The 16329-nt window shown below is 43.0% G+C and overlaps 1 protein-coding gene across 1 annotated transcript in view; it reads left to right on the top strand.

Moving 5' to 3' along the window:
* Positions 1 to 16329, top strand: part of rhbdl3 (rhomboid, veinlet-like 3 (Drosophila)) — a 40413-nt gene that overhangs the window by 9963 nt on the left and 14121 nt on the right. Inside the window, exons 4-7 of the mRNA XM_019862054.1 lie at positions 9585 to 9743; positions 12851 to 13075; positions 13970 to 14118; positions 15975 to 16087. Of these exons, the coding sequence (XP_019717613.1) occupies positions 9585 to 9743; positions 12851 to 13075; positions 13970 to 14118; positions 15975 to 16087 (646 nt within the window). The remainder of the gene's footprint in view (positions 1 to 9584; positions 9744 to 12850; positions 13076 to 13969; positions 14119 to 15974; positions 16088 to 16329) is intronic.

Raw genomic sequence — 16329 nt, 5'->3', positions numbered from 1 at the left:
TAATGGCTTCACGTGACGTCCTTGAAATGTTGCCACGGAAACTCGGGCCTTCTCGAAATTGTGATGTCAAGACTTATGACCTCCGTCTGACTTGTACATACGTGACCGACTCCCATCTCAAAAGTGTCCTGAATGGTGACGTCGGTGACAGCATGTCCAGCGTATCATGCGGCTGTTGCCATCACACGGGACGAGTTATTTCCCCAAAAAGCATTTTTAATGAGCACTTTCTCATTCAGTCACAAGAGCACGAAGCACCAATAACGTCGGGGAAATGAACAGGCGGCACTGTGGTGTGAATGACATTAGCTTCAATCAGGGTTTTTCAGACGTTCGTGAAAACTCACTTGATTCTTATTGCGTGCGTGCGCCTGTGCATAAAAAGTGGGGATTTAATATAATACCGCCGCGCGTGACATCCAACCACACATCTTCAAGTACCATATGTGTCAAGTGCTTCGGCGCACATACGCCCGCTTGGGTCATGGCGGTTGCTTGGTTACAGACCATTTGACGAGGAAATGGTGCATGTATATGTTGGCCTCAGAAGGCTGCGTGGGTGAGTGTGGGTCTGTACCGTACTGTGTTTGTGTGTGTGTGCGTATGTGAGCTCCAATCTGGAGACAGGTGATTCTGATTGACGGATTTTGTGTAAATCCTGAGAGAGACACACCGTCAGAAATCGACAGTCAACATGAAAAACACTGCTCTCAAGTTCAAAATGATTGATCTGTCTGAGTGAATTGTTATTCACTATTTGAATAATTGAGATGTATTTTGCAGGCCGTGATTATAGCGGCGCTTTTTGATTTTGATGACAAAGCGGAGGAGCCACTGTCTATCAGTCTCCTGTATAATTTTCCGATGATAAGAGACTGTGTAAGTCATTAAGTATTAAGTGGACTTGAATTAAATCAGGCTTAATTATCTTATCCAGCCATACATACGAGTCAGAGTCCAACTTCGGCTGATTCACTGAGACAACACTGGAATGACTTTTTTTTTCAGTTTGGTGCTTCTCTGTAATGCCAGTGAAAACAGAAATGAGACCGTTGCGCAACGGCTTTTCGGGTTACAACAGCACCGACAAACGACATGATGAGGTCACCTCCGTACCCTGGTGCGTTTAAGAAGCCATTTCAATCAAGTTGAATTGTGCTTCCTTAAACCTACAGATACCCTGCAAAAACTAAATGGGGCCTATTTGTAGATTCTGATGACAGCTGCGTGTAAAAGGAAACATTAAACACATGTGCATGGGCATGACTTTTTCCGAAATCGTGTGATGTAACACCAAAGTGTGTGATATGTCGAACAATTATACTGCATTATGCTGAGAATGAAATCCACTCTGCTAATTCTTGTCAGAACAAGTTGCTCTTTAATATATCAACGAGAGTATACCGTGAATGGAATACAGTGGTACCACTACTTATGAAATGAATTGGTTCTGGAAGAAATTTCTTAACTCGAAAATTTTGTAAGTAGAGACGCATTTTCCATGTAAATGCCCTAATCCGTTCCAAGCTCGCCAAAATTCAAACATATATGTTTTCTTAAGCATAAAAACGCATCCAAATATGTCACAAATACATGTTAAAATTAGATTATTGCGCAATAAATGAGAGTTGTTCTTAATGTAAAAAACAATGAATACAGTAAAGAATGAAAATGATGCTCATTTAACTTTTAACTGTGTCCTCATTGTTGTTGTTTTTTTTTGCCATCTTTAGTTCATTGCTCTCTCTCTCAGAAGTGGTTTATGCCTGGCGTTTTGTCAAGAACTGATCCAAGGACGTTTGCTTCTGTCGGCTTTTAACAATCCTTCGAAAACGTCCAATGCAAACATCACCATTGTGAGCGATCGCCCGACCGGTGAACACTTTTTCTGGGTGATTCACATTTACGTAAAACTATCGGAACGCCTCATGGCCCGAGCGAGGGGTGGATGACGAGGACGCTGCATAGACACATGTCTATCTATTGATCTATTTACACACAGACACGTACGGTAGCCAATGGGATGCCAGGATGATGCTCGGGAAAGGCCATTGGCAAAGCAGCCCTAAGTATGTTGCATTCAGGAAACTGAGCTGCGAGTAGCAGCCCATACTGTATTTTTACCTTTCGCTTTTGTATCTTGAAATTGCTTTCGTAACAAGAGGATATATATTTTCCTGTTGAGGCGTTTCGTAACTTGCAAACTTCGTATGAAGAGACGTTCGTAAGTAGAGGTACCGCTGTATTCTAATGTAGCACCACCAAGTGTGGCGGTTCACATCATCGCAAAATGTCTTCCAGCTAGCATGAGATTCCTGCCGTGACCCTGACCGAAAGTGAAAATCGGATGATGGTCTTATCTTGTAAACAATATAAGTGAATTCATCAATCCCGCTTTAATTCTTGTGAGTTTGTTTTGCCACAATTTTGCTTTCATGTGTCTTAAGAACTTCGCCTTCGCCTCTGCATCCACTTGGTGTTTCGCTAACGGCATTAACCGGCATTAACATTTGGAAGCTGGTAGAAATCTCGCAGTGACATTAGTCATGTGTCTTGTGTGCGTGGTCAGAGCACCGGCCGGGCCCGGCGAAAAGGGATGAATCGTGACGTGAATGGCGAACTGCTCTTTGTATGAATGCGAACGCTTGACCTTTTCTTGAGGGGTTTTCCACAATGGGAGAGGTGATGTGTGGGCAATTAATGATGTGAAGTCAAAGCCGCTTGTCACATTCCTCCTTTTCGTGAGTTCCCCGTCTTTTGAGGACTGAATCGGAATAACAATTTCGCTCCGTTGCAGCATTCCTGCATCTTGACCTTCTTGGCTAAACAATACTTCTTTTGTCGGGATTACTCTGAATCCTCGCTCTATCGGAGAACAATGAAACGAGCCACTAGCTAGCGAGTTGGCAGCAGTGCTGGCTCGAGCCAGGAGCGGTTGGGTCACGCCCACGCTGCGGTAGAGGTCAGTTTACCCGCTTGCATTTGGTGAACAAAGAAACATGCGTACTTCCATTCTTATCGCGGCGCAGTCTCAGAATTTGATCAGCTGAATCGACTCGAGTCTCGTAAGGAGAAGCCCACCGCACAATTTCAACTTTGCCAATGATGGGCTTCCAAACGACTACCTTTTTTCTAGACCTCGGCCTCGCACTCAAAATCCCCATTTGCTTTTTTGTGGCCACATTCACTTGAATAGGTTACTCATTGTTCCTTTGCCGCAAACCATGTCAGAGTCCTAACAAATAAAAAAAATCTTTCCACCTACTGATTTGAAACGTAGCTTTAGTGTAAACCGGTGTTTTGACATCCTCTGGACAGGTTTTCCTTTTTTAAGTTTAAAATAACTTACTTTGACCTCCACCATCTCTTGCCGTACCCTGGCTGACAGCAGAACCCGGGGTGTTGTTTTGTGTTTTAAATCCTTCCACACGTTTGATGTATCAGCTAGCTAGCGCTAGGCTAATGTGGGAGGGTTTGTCTCACTGCTCTAGCATCCAAGTTTGCAACTCTCGTTCGTACTAGGATGGCGTCAGGAGCCATTCCTGTGACGCCGCTACACACGAAACTATGTTATGATTTCTTTTCTTTTTTTTTTCTTTTAAATAGAAATTGTACATGAGTTAAACATCATTTCCCATCCCTTCAAACACGATGTGGAGCTGAGGCTCCAGCCCGGACTGAGCTCAGTGGTCAGCGCTCTTTGCTTCCAAACCAGAGACGTTGTGGTGGAGCAGGTTCGACCGAGGTTTGCTGAGGAGGTGTGGCACACCTTGAAAAGGCTGCATTTGCCGCCCAGTGTGCATATCTGGGCTGTTACGTCTGCCCCTGCCCGAAACCCTCTCCCATCACACATCCTCCCAACTCAAGTATTTGAGTTGTCGTCGTTTACGTCTCCCATTCATGTGGCTGTCGTAACAGTTTTTCCAAGCCCATACTGTGCCCCCCCCTAGGAGCAAAGTTTGGGATTTTGTTTTTCTGTCTCTCCCTCCTCCTCATGTTAAGTGAATTTGTTCTGGATTCATGTGCAATAACAATACATTTGATTACATTCCGCACGGATTTGGAGATAAAAGATGAGAGAATCACAGGGTATCAAAACATAGCTCTCATCCATCACCACCTGTGCATCCATCATGACATCAGGTGGCCTCACACACTTGGCCGTGTTTCTTTTAGCCAATGTCAGCTACCCTTCAGAATAAGTGAGCACCCCCCCCACACACACCCTCACCCTACCCCCCGATCCCGCCTCAGCACCTCCCATTCAGACCGCCGCCCGCTGACAAGCTGTCGGCTCCATTCAACTTGAACTAGTCCGCTAAATGAGGCCAAGTCTGCCGACGGGCTTGACGATAAACCCCCAGACCCACACGGTGTCCCCACTCTTACAATGTCCAATGGCACTGATGATGTACTTTCTCAGCTGTGACAGATCATGTGACAAAGGCGTGTGTGTGTGTGTGACAGAAATAGCAGCTCGAACAGTGTCACATTGAGCCAACCCCGCCCCAGTGTGAAGGGGCTGATTAACATGAGAAGGCCACTGGGTGTCCATTGTACCTGCAAGCTACTCTCCTTAGCTGCAATTAGTAAAGGAAACTAGCCAGCTTCTCCTGCACTTTCTTCATTCCTGACCTCCTTCCTTCCCTTCCTTCAGAGTTGCTTTTTGTTCTTGCATTACTTCTGTCCTTTCTCCGATGAAAAACTGTTTGCCCTTCTTTTTTGTTTGTTCTTGTGTTCCCTCCCTCCTTCCGGACATCTTTCCTGCCTTCTTTTACCTCCGCATCTTTTCCTTGCTGATCTCCTTCCTTCCGTTCTCCATCCCTCCTATCTTCCGTTAGCCCAAATTTTTCTTTGTGCATCCTTACAGCTTTGCCTTCCTTCACTTAAACCGACTTTTCTGCTTTCCTGATTTCCATCACTTGAATTTAATCACTCTTCCTTCCATCGTTTGAACACAATTTTCTTACTGTCTTACCTTTCGCCTCAGTCCCACTTTTTTTATTTTCTTCCTGGCTTTTCTTCCTTCGCATATACCCTTCTTCGTTACCTCCCTCTCTCGACAATGGACCTCTCCTTTGTTCCTCGTTTCTGCCTTCCTCATAAACTCCTTCCCGCAGTCTTTCCCTTCCTTCTTCCTTCCACTTCAGACCTGCCTTTTTCTTCCTTCCTTCCCCCCCTCCTCACCCCTCCTACTTTTCTTCTGCCTTCCTTAGACTTGCTCATTCTTCTTTCTTTCCATCCCCTCTGTCTGTACAGTTCACAATTATTTTCCATTATTCACAGCATCCGCAATATACATTAATTTAAAGCATTCATACATACTTTCGGGACACCCAGTATAATAGTAGTGCACGCACACTCTGTGGGTCTTGTCACGCCAGTTGCCACGGTGATTAGCCACAGTCACGCCTGCCATTCCGCATCAGCCTGCAGGGGGATGTTACAATCCGAACATGCGGCATTTCGACTCCCGCAGGCCACCGTTTTTTTTTTTTTTTTTTTTAATACTCTACCCGTCATGCTTGTCATGTCGCACAAGCCAAATGGAAGTCATTCTTTGCACAGTATTTGTACCTGGAGGTAGCTAGCACGTAGAATGAGACAGGAGATGCATGTTGACAGTAAATCATGCCCATCACTGCCATGCGCTGTGCACTGTAAGCCGGGTTCGACAGAGTTCCCAGCATGCATCCTGTCAGATCTGGTCAAAGCCTTCGGGGCTTCCATTTATTTTACAATTAACTCCTTCACTGCCATGGACGTTTATATTTGTCAACTGGAATCCAACCGTTAACTGCCACTGATGAACTTTAATGATGTTTAAAAAAAAAAAAATAGAGAATTTTTTAAGTATGTTTTACAACGGGTACCCATGGAAGAGAATCTCACCCAGCATGTCTGTGAAATCCAAACTTTAACAGAAGTGCAGACTCGATAATAGACTCTGTGTTTAAGCGATTGATTTTTCTTTTCTTACTTCTTGGTTGATATTTTCAAGATGAAATGTTCATTATATGTTGGAACTATTGAAAATGATTTCACAAGCTGCTTGAATGTTTCTTTATTTGGACTCAGTCAATCACCTGGAGGCTAAAATGTCATTTAAAAAACTCGTTTAAATTAAATTATTTTCACGCAGACACAAGGTAATAAACCCCCCCAAATCCGTCAATCTTGATAATCATTTATTTTTCAATGAATTGATGAATCGGGGAACAAAAATAAGAATTTCCCCCCTTTTAAAAACAAAACAAAACAGGACATTGTTTCAAATAGAGAATTCAGTAAATGCACAAACATAAATTGATTATGATTCAAATACTGGTTTGATCTGTAAATTGAGTTTCGGCAGTTTTTTTTTTTGTCGTTAGATTTGAAATGATTCTGATTGAAAATCTCAGATTAACTGTTTATATGCGACATATTTATTCTGATTTGGTGTAATAAGTAACTTTGTTTCAAATAATATTAACCCTTTGTGGGACAGCGGTTACTACAGTGGTTACCGGGTGCATGAAAGGGTTCAAATGCCCTCAACTAAAAACTCGTTTAAATTAAATTATTTTCACGCAGACACAAGGTAATAAACCCCCCCAAATCCGTCAATCTTGATAATCATTTATTTTTCAATGAATTGATGAATCGGGGAACAAAAATAAGAATTTCCCCCCTTTTAAAAACAAAACAAAACAGGACATTGTTTCAAATAGAGAATTCAGTAAATGCACAAACATAAATTGATTATGATTCAAATACTGGTTTGATCTGTAAATTGAGTTTAGGCATTTTTTTTTTTTTGTTACATTTGAAATGATTCTAATTGAAGATCTCAGATTAACTGTTTATTTGCGACATATTTATTCTGATTTGGTACTTGTGCCACTACATTCTGAAGTTGTTTCGCAGATGTGTGACATTCGCACTTTTATGTAAATGTCTCATGATCCATCAAAATGGAGGTCGGTCATCTATTTAGTGGAATAGTTGGAATTGTTTTTACACCTTGATTATCGGGGTTTTTTGTTGTTGTTGTTGTTGTTGTTGTTTTGTTTTTTTTTTTTAAGTAAATACAAGTTGTCTGTCGCAGAGCAGCTCTGTTTGGAGGTTGGCTGTGGAGAAAGGGAACAGAGGAAAGCTGGGTTGAAGTCACTGACGGAGTTGTGGTTTACCCGCCTGACTTCTGGGCAGGCAGTATGGGTTCAATTCAGATAACGAGTGCGAGTGTGAATGCTTGCTTGTCCCTATGTTCCCCGTGATTGGCTGTCGAACAGAGCAACAGCTAAAACATGTAGGCTAGATTTCCTCGAGGACTGGACTTGGTGACTCTTGCTATATAGTAAACGTCACTCCAAATGCTGGACGTTATCAAGCATCCTATTATCTGGTTTGATCGGTGTGGCCCACTTGGTTTGGTGTCACAGGCAAACAAACGTCAGCTCTGCATGGGGAGAGGTCTGATGATGGTTTTAAAGAATATGAGTGAGTTTGTGTGTGTGTGTGCGTGTGTGTGTGTGTGTGTATTGGGGGAGGGCAATGGGGGAGGTGTCCTGTGAGGGTCCTGGATTGAGCTGTAATCCTTTCGCCCTGGTTGGAAATGACCCTGCGCGGTCTGCCGCAAACAATATGACAATGAGAACACACACACGCACTCATCTGCATTGTTTTAGCGGTGACCCTGCTTACTGTAAATGTTTTTACTTCGTCATGGGCAAATGCCTGCAGCACAATCTGGCTGATGTACTGCAACAGAAGGTTGGTTCTTTTTGTGGACTAATGCTTCACTTCCACTTTTAAATAGCGAAAGTGTGTGTGCGTGTGTGTGTGTGTGTGAGTGTTAGGAGTAGATGTCACTGTGTATCTGGTGTACTCTCCTGGGGACAATATTGTGGGTGTTAAGAGATGCAGTGCAAGTTTAATCATAGTCAGCCTGTTTTTGTTTTTTGTTTTTTTCCTCATCAGGGAGCGAATACGTACATGCCGCCTCCTCTGCAGCAGATGTTAAATATTTTGACTGTTGTCCTCGCGTTTGGTACGAGCGCACTTGCTAAATGTAATATTCCGGTGCATGTAGACAGTAACAGCCGTCTGTGCATCTCCCACGCAATATCAACATTCGGTTTACTGCCTCGTGTGAAATAACAAACTGTGGTCTGGTATGGTTCCACTTTGTCGTTGATCACCGATTCGGCGGCAATTTATCGAACAGGACGTAAGGTGCGGGATATTGGTGCCGTCAGTCGTTGAGATAAGATGTTAGTTTGTTGTTTGACCAAGCTCGTAACTCAAAGTGCACGTTTCTCAAAACAGGTTTCCAAGGTCACGACCTTGTAAGTAAATTCCTTTTCATAGAGTTTTCCTCCCCACCCTAGAAAGCGTCTTATTGTGGATCTAAAAAAAAACAAAACAAAAAAACTGCATATTTTGCCTTGAACATTTCCGGTTTATTTATTTTTTCAAGCTGCCACACCTCCCCTTTGAGAACAGATGCTCTCGCAAATGGCAATGTGTTCTGCTCCAATATGCACCCGTCCTATTATTTACACGTTCAGTACCATATTTGTCCGATAAAAGCAACCCACTAAAGACGAAACGTTTTAATGAAGGGGGGTACTCAAAAGGCATCGACCTGCCCCCGAGGGTGTGAACATTTGTCCGGTTCAAAATCAATAAATACTCTATTTGTGCACGCACACCACTCACAAAGCAATATTGGCAGTGTGTCTGCTGTAGCATTGAAGTTCATTATTTCCGTTGGTCCGTAGAGAGTAGAACATGGCAGCTTGCCAAGCTGCGTGTTGCTGCCTGTTGTCTTGCTGACTTTCTTTTTTTTTGGGGTGTGGGGGTTCCTGCACTTTAACGAACACTCGTGGGTAACAGTGTCATGTTGGAAATTGCTTGCAGTGGCGACAGTCACATGTTAGCTATCACCTGTGGAACAGGTGCCTGAACGGGTTTTTGTTGTTTTGTTTTTTTTCATCGAGCACTTTTCTACATGGCTTCCTATGCTGTTCAAAAATGTACAGAATTCTTATTTTTACATTTTCCAACGGCGGTCCGGTGTTAGAATGGTTAGCGCGTCGTCCTCACAGTGCAGAGGTGCAGGGTTTGATTTCGGCTCTGGCCTCCCTCTGAGGAGTTTGCATGTTCTCCCCGTGCCTGCGTGGGTTTTCTCCGGGTACTCCAGGCCCTCCCACATTCCAAAAAACATGTGTGGCAGATTAGTGGAACACTCTAAAATTGTCCCTAGGTGTGAGCGTGAGCACGGATGGTTGTTTGTCTGTATGTGCCCTGCGATTGGCTGGCAACCGGTTCAGGGTGTCCCCCACCTACTGCCCGAAGGCTGGGATAGGCGCCTACTGCCCGAAGACGGCTGGGATAGGCTCCATCCACCATGCCCCGCGACCCTTGTGAGGATAAAGCGGATCAGAAAATGGATGGATGGATGGATGGATTGAATGATGGATGGATAAAGAACTTATTTGTTATTGTGCCCTATTCATCCCTTTAATGAAAACAGATGGCATCCCTGATTTTGTTAATAAGTCTGCCTCATTTGTTTTAATATGTGTGTTTACCTATAGTATGACCCGGACAATTCCGGCTTCATCAGTACAGAGCGCTTCAGGGACCTGTTGGCGACGCATGGCTCAGAGCTGGACCCCCACAAGCTGGAAGTCCTCTTGGCCCTCGCCGATGGTAACTCTGACGGAAAAATCTGCTACCAGGACTTTGTCAATTTGGTGAGACTGTCACGATTTCTGTAGTTAGACTTGTATGCCATCGTTTGGTCTGCCTGGTGGTCCATCAGTCACTTATGATACACAATGTATCTCTTAAACTAACAACAAAAATAGATTACCCGTAATACTGTTTCTCTAATGGTAGGGGAGAAACAAGATAACTTGATTAGCATGTTTGCATTGAGCATCTGTATTCCAAGTTCAGCTTTGAGATGTAAAGACGGCGTAATGGGAAATGAATTTCTGACAGATGATACATTTCCTCTCTTGCTTCGCACCTTGCGCCGCTTTTTAGCTTTGACCTTGAAACTGCTGCCTGCTGATTCTTGTTCAACGTCTCCCTTCAAGCAAACATCCAGCGCACCCCATACTTGGGCATTTGCAGTCAAGTCAAACATGATTCGTTCCAAAAGGCTGCTTGACCTTCAGTTTGTTCAAACTTTCCCCTGGAGTTAACTGTAACAGGATTTAATAATGATTTTTTTTCGAGGGATTTTCTTTAGGGGTTAGGTTTTAACTAATGTATTAACTTTTCGAGGGATTTTCTTTAGGGGTTAGGTTTTAACTCATGTTTTAACTTCCATCCACTTTCTGTGCTTCTAATATTTGCCTGTCACTTGACTTTGGAAGAAAGGTAGACATCCTGGGCAGTCCCTGGGTGATTGTGGCACCGATTGGGAATATATTCCATCCGAGAAAAGTCAGCTATGTGAAAAGATCCACAAAATTGCTGAACAAAATGCTTGACTGGAGTCACTCTGTTTCATTCAAGGTCAGTGTTATTGTTCATCCTCGGGACCACATTTTCCTGGGACCTTCTGGCAGAATACCGATTTGTTGCCTGATGACAATGTTTGATTCACTGCTCCATCCCTCTTTTTCTACCACCTCCTCCCTTCCACTTTTAAACTTAATTTCTTTATGGCATGCTCTCAAGCGTGCATCAGGTGCTTATCTCAGCTTCTGTCATACATTAAATTCAAACTTGTCCAAAAATACACAGCACCACTAGGTAGTCAGGTATTTTTTTCCCCCGCATGGAGGTGATGATGTGTTCATTTTAGTTACAATCTATCGCTCTAAAACATCCATCACACCTAACCAGATCCAACGCGTCAAATATTCTAGACAAAATTGCTTTTCTAATGGTACAACACTTGAAAGCTATAAAAAAAAAAAGAAAGACGTTTATAATGCAATCAAACACTGATGGACTGTACAATAATTGCCAAATCCTATCAGACCAAATTATTCCCAAAATGCTGATATCTGAAAATATACCCCGATGTCATGGAATGACATGGTGATGCAGCCAAAGAGTTGAATATGACGCCTTGTCGAGTACTGAATGGATTCTCTGAAATCTTTGTCTGAATCAAGACTGAAGTCATCATCTCATTAAAGTCTGCAACTATGCGCCGTTGTTGAGTCAGCTCTTTCTACGTGAAATGGATAAAAGTATTGAGACTTTGTGGGAATAGTTTGGAAAGGCAAGGCTACCATCATGACCACTATGACATTGCAGTAGTATAGGGTAGCTTTGTGTCGCGTGGTAGGGCTAAATGTCCATTTTTCTTTTCATTACTACGACTGCTTTTATTGGAAGTAAGGCTGGAACCAACATTTTTCAAAATCAATTCATCTGTCGATTATTTTGACAGTTAACTGATGAATCAGATTTGACAACAACTACGTATTAATGTCCAAAAGGAGGTTGACAATTATTTCAAATTCACACGGTCTAAAATCCGCATATCATTATTTGGTTACTGGTTTGCTCCATAACATGTTAAGAAAATAGGGGGAAATGTGGCTCATTGTTTTTCCAAGTTTCCAAATGTTTTATTTTGATTCAGTGAAATGCAAAGTTTTTTTTGGATTGTTTTGTTTTGTTTTTTTAATAGAAAGACAGGCATGTGCTTGAAAGCATCTCCATCCACTCCTGGCCTTTGAGTGTTTTGGACTATTTTTTTTTTATATATAACAATTTCCTCTTCTTTTTTTTTTTTTTTTAACTCAACTCAACTGTATTTTAAAACCGCCATCGCTGTATACAAAGTACTGTATATGGAGCAAATATCATCATCATCATCAATATCATCATAAAGCTGAATCATATACTCTTACACAGGGCCCTTGATCAACCCTTAAATTAATGTCATGTGACAGAATAACTTGTTTTACCACTTCCATTTGAGATTTTCTGCCGCACCTGAACCTTCGCTACCCTTATAACCAGTTTCCACGCGCTGGGGGGTGGGGGGGGCCCACAAAACAAAAGTAGAATTGATCTACGGTCCATGAAATAGAAATAAGAAGGTGGAAGGTGAGGCCGACTGCAGGAGAGAAGTGAGGAAGCAATCATTATGTTGTCATGGAGATTGTCGTTAAAGCACACGGCCAGTTCAGCCCAAAGGCACATTTACGAAAGTAGCACTGCAGAGCTTCACTGTTGGTGGAGCATATATCATCTTCGGCCATTAATTTCTACTTTGTGTTTTAAAAAAAAAAAAAAAAATCATAATTTTACAGAGTAACTATGAAAGCAATGGCATGGCTCCACTGTGTAAGACTGAGCTGGCCACCCCAATAAAAGGGACATTTGGGGGGTTGAACTCCTTGGAGGCAGACAGCGGTGAGGGGAAGGGATTTTGTTGGTTGCTAGGTGATGATAATGGTATTCTATAGTCTGTGTTGCCTGTTTTCGGAAAGCTGCGTCATCAGACTTTAGTCATACATTGAGTGGATTTGGAGAGTTGACGGAGGATGCTCCCTTCCAAACGTTTTGGAGCAGCGAGGCCAATTCTTTTATTTTTGATTCTTTTACATTTGGTCCAAAGAACTTTGATGAAGTGATACATCCTGAGTGGGTGATTAGCTTTGCGTGTCAGGAAGGAAGCCTGGGTTGCTTCCTGCGCAAAATCAAAAATCATTTATTGACTTGGTCAGGTAATTGCAAGGTACATATGAACTCAGACGACCATTCAGACTCACACTTAGACTGTCTCAGTGTGGGAACTCAACTCAGACTGTCTGCATCAAAGTCAGGCGAGTGCACTTCTCAGTAGGGTGCGTTAAATTTCGATTCAAATGTCCCTTGTTTCCAGATGAGTAACAAGCGTTCCAATAGCTTCCGGAGAGCAATCCTCCAGGGGGGCAGGCACCTAAAGGGCAGCAGTCTGCGGGATGAGGTCGGTCTGGGTCTATCCCAGCGCCTGGTCCGACACGTTGCTTATGAGACGTTGCCGCGGGAAGTGGATCGCAAGTGGTACTTTGACAGCTACAACTACTGGCCCCCTCCGTGGCTGATCCTGACCATCACCATTCTTGAGGTAAATGATCCAATTCGATCTTAGATACGAAATGTTCGAACAGTTGTTCTCAAACGTTTTACACCAAGTACCACCTAAAAATAAGAATAATTCAGGAAAAGAGCAAATACAATGATTTCCACACTATCGGTTACTATTATGGCGAATGTTTAATTGTTGTTTGACAATGACAACCACCTTGAAATCTTCACCCTCTTTTAATGATAATGTCACCTAGAAGCCATTTTCAGTCAGTCAGTGCCTCTACTCGGTCTTATTAATGTGAAGTGGGGGAGGGGGGGGGGCTTAGATAGCAGATGCATCGCCATGACAACAATGTTGGTCCACTGTTTTGTTTTTTGTTTTTCTTTAGCACCATATGATTTCTCCAAGTCTGTTAGTATTGAGGTTGCACAGCTTGATACTATTGACGGGCTCATCAGTCAACTGCTGGAGTTTGAGTTGATTCGATTTGTACAGTCAAACCTCCAAAGTGGAACTAAGTCTTACAAATTGAAGTTCAGTCGCCATTTAACTTCCTCAAAAGTCTAACCAAACGTCTTCATCATGTAACACATCAAGATCATGATTTCATCTTTTTTTTCTTTCTTTTTCTATGTGATCAAGAAATAACTCTACTGGTATGTTTTTCCGATTGATTTCCTTGTGATGTTCCGACAGAAAGCCATCAAATGGTGATCATTTTTGACTTTATTTTGGCTGACAATCCAAATGTTAAAATGTTCCACTTTGGAGGTTTGACTGGATCTTATTTATTTCCCCTTGTCTGTTGTCTGCTTTCACACACACCTTTTTACTTCTTGTCAGAGTTTCTTTCCTCAAAGTTGCCATGACTGATGTTTATAATTGGTCGGGTTGTCAAATAACTGCCGATGTCTGTATTTCCTGCCCTAGGTAGTTGTTTTCTTTTATTATGGATGTCACCTGGACCGCCTAGTTCTGCAGGTGTCCAGCCCATCATTCCTTAAGAGTCCTCTACCTTACCACCCCCAACTCCGGGCCCAGGCCTGGAGGTACCTCAGCTACATTTTCATGCACACTGGGTGAGTTGTATGGCAAACTACAACCACAACACAAAATCATCTATTCATTCATCCATCCATTTTCCAATCCGCTTGATCCTCACAAGGGTCACGGGGGGGTGCCGGAGCCTATCCCAGCCGTCTTTGGGCAGTAGGCGGGGGACACCCTGAACTGGTTGCCAGCCAATTGCAAGGCACACATAAACGAACAACATTCCGCACTCACGCTCACACCTCGGGACACTTCTAGCGTGTTCCATTAACCTGCCACACATGTTTTTTGGAATGTGAGAGGACCTGGCAAGATACCCTCTGGCATCCGTGTCCGTCCGTCATTAGCAGATCTCGCGAGACTGAAATTTGCGATCCGGTGACTTCAGAACAAGCGGGTTAAATTTAACTCCGGTGAGTCCGTGATATCAGTCGGTTTTGCCTTAGATTGGAGGTCTTCCCTCAGCGTGTCAGTTGCTGTTATCTTGCCCTGGAGATGCCCTTGTGTGATTACAATCAATGCCACCCCAATGCCTCCTCCCCCCGTGATCATTCAACCATCTGGCGATGGTTTGTCATGCACTAAATAGATTATTGGCACACTTGGTGGAAATTGTTTGCGTGTTTGTTTGCTGGGACGCTTTGCACTCATTCCTGCCGCCGCTCTTTGTTGTGTGCTCATCGCAGTCAAAACATGCCGCTTTTAAGCGCCACGTCGGCCCTATTTACTGCAGTTTGTCATTTATCCCTCAGCAAACATCAAGCAGAGCTGGTGCTTTTATTCACACGGCAAACACGAGCAAATGAGGGATCGGAAAAGAGAGGCGAGATTATTATGGCAGCTGCGCTTTTGGATTTTGGATACAAATGAGTGCGGGTCTGCTGCTTAAATGAGGTTTGGAATGAAGCGCGCTACAGCTCTGAAGGTCGCAGGAAATGTTTATGTCCTGCCTTGGTATGTGTATACACAGTGTTTTTTGTGTGGAAATAGATTTTTTTTTTTCAATATTGCTTGCACAATAACAAGCATCATGTTTCCTGAAAACACAAATATTTGACCATATTTGCACTGACTACAGTTCGAAGTGGAGAATTCGGATTTAGTACCATTAAACCGGAACAATATTTATCTATTTACGTGTACATTTAAGCCCTCAGTCATTGATGGGTTATTTTTCCTCTGACGTGGTGGTTTGTTCAAATCAAATAAGAGTCGGAATGTGGCCAGTAGGTCCGGATTCTTTTTCACAGACCATTTTACAAATGTTCTACTGTCAGGTCATTCTCACATTTGTTGCAATTATGACAAAATTGGATTTGGTCACTTTTTTTTTTTTTTTTTTTTTTGCAAACTCTTGCTTTCATGGTTGTTCATTGGGAACTTGTTGTCAAAGCACTTTTAAACTTCCTTATGGCATGTATTATTCCTACGGCTTGCCATAAAAATAGATTTATTAATGATATGAATTTATCGGAATTACAAAGGTGCTTTTGGAAAAACATTTTTGCAAAGAAAATAAATTAACATTACTTAATGGTAATAAAGTTTAACAAGGGAAGCAAGCCACATTAAAAAAAAACTTAATTAAAAGATTCTGCTTTTCGTTTGCATGTGTTTAAATTGCGCGGGAAAGGTAGAACTATTAAATGAAGAAATGTATCTGGTCTCCCTGCATCACACATATTTCCCCTAACACTAGTGGGTGTGGAACACATCCCCTACACTGCAGTTGATTAAACTGGTCAAGCATGCCCACAAAACGTTAGATACCCACTAATTATATTCCATTACCTTTAGCTTTAAATCCTACGTCTCCCTTGAGAGTTGACGCGTTTTATCTCCTGATTATTCTCTGTGTGTGTCTTCGTGTGCGTGTGTGTGATAGGATTGAACACCTGAGCCTGAACATGGCCATGCAGCTGCTGGTGGGAGTCCCCCTGGAAATGGTCCACGGGGCGGCGAGGATCGGACTCGTCTACGCGTGTGGCGTGCTGGCAGGTGGGCGGGCCAACAAGCACCGCATGAGTTCATCACATTAATGGACGATATCCATACGTGTACTACGCACCAAGACACACAGAAACAAAAACACAAGGTCTCACATTTCAAGCCCAATTGCATGCCCCATCTGTTTGATTTTCAGCATCACTTTCCGATCTTCTGTGTGTGTGTGTGTGTGTGTGTGTGTGTGTGTGTGTGTGTGTGTGTGTGTGTGTGTGTGCGTGCGTGCGTGCGTGCGT

This window comes from Hippocampus comes, unplaced genomic scaffold (genome assembly GCF_001891065.2).
Source record: "Hippocampus comes isolate QL1 unplaced genomic scaffold, H_comes_QL1_v1.1 scaffold7, whole genome shotgun sequence".
Classification (NCBI taxonomy): domain Eukaryota; kingdom Metazoa; phylum Chordata; class Actinopteri; order Syngnathiformes; family Syngnathidae; genus Hippocampus; species Hippocampus comes.
This window is presented reverse-complemented; position numbering and strand designations above follow the sequence as displayed.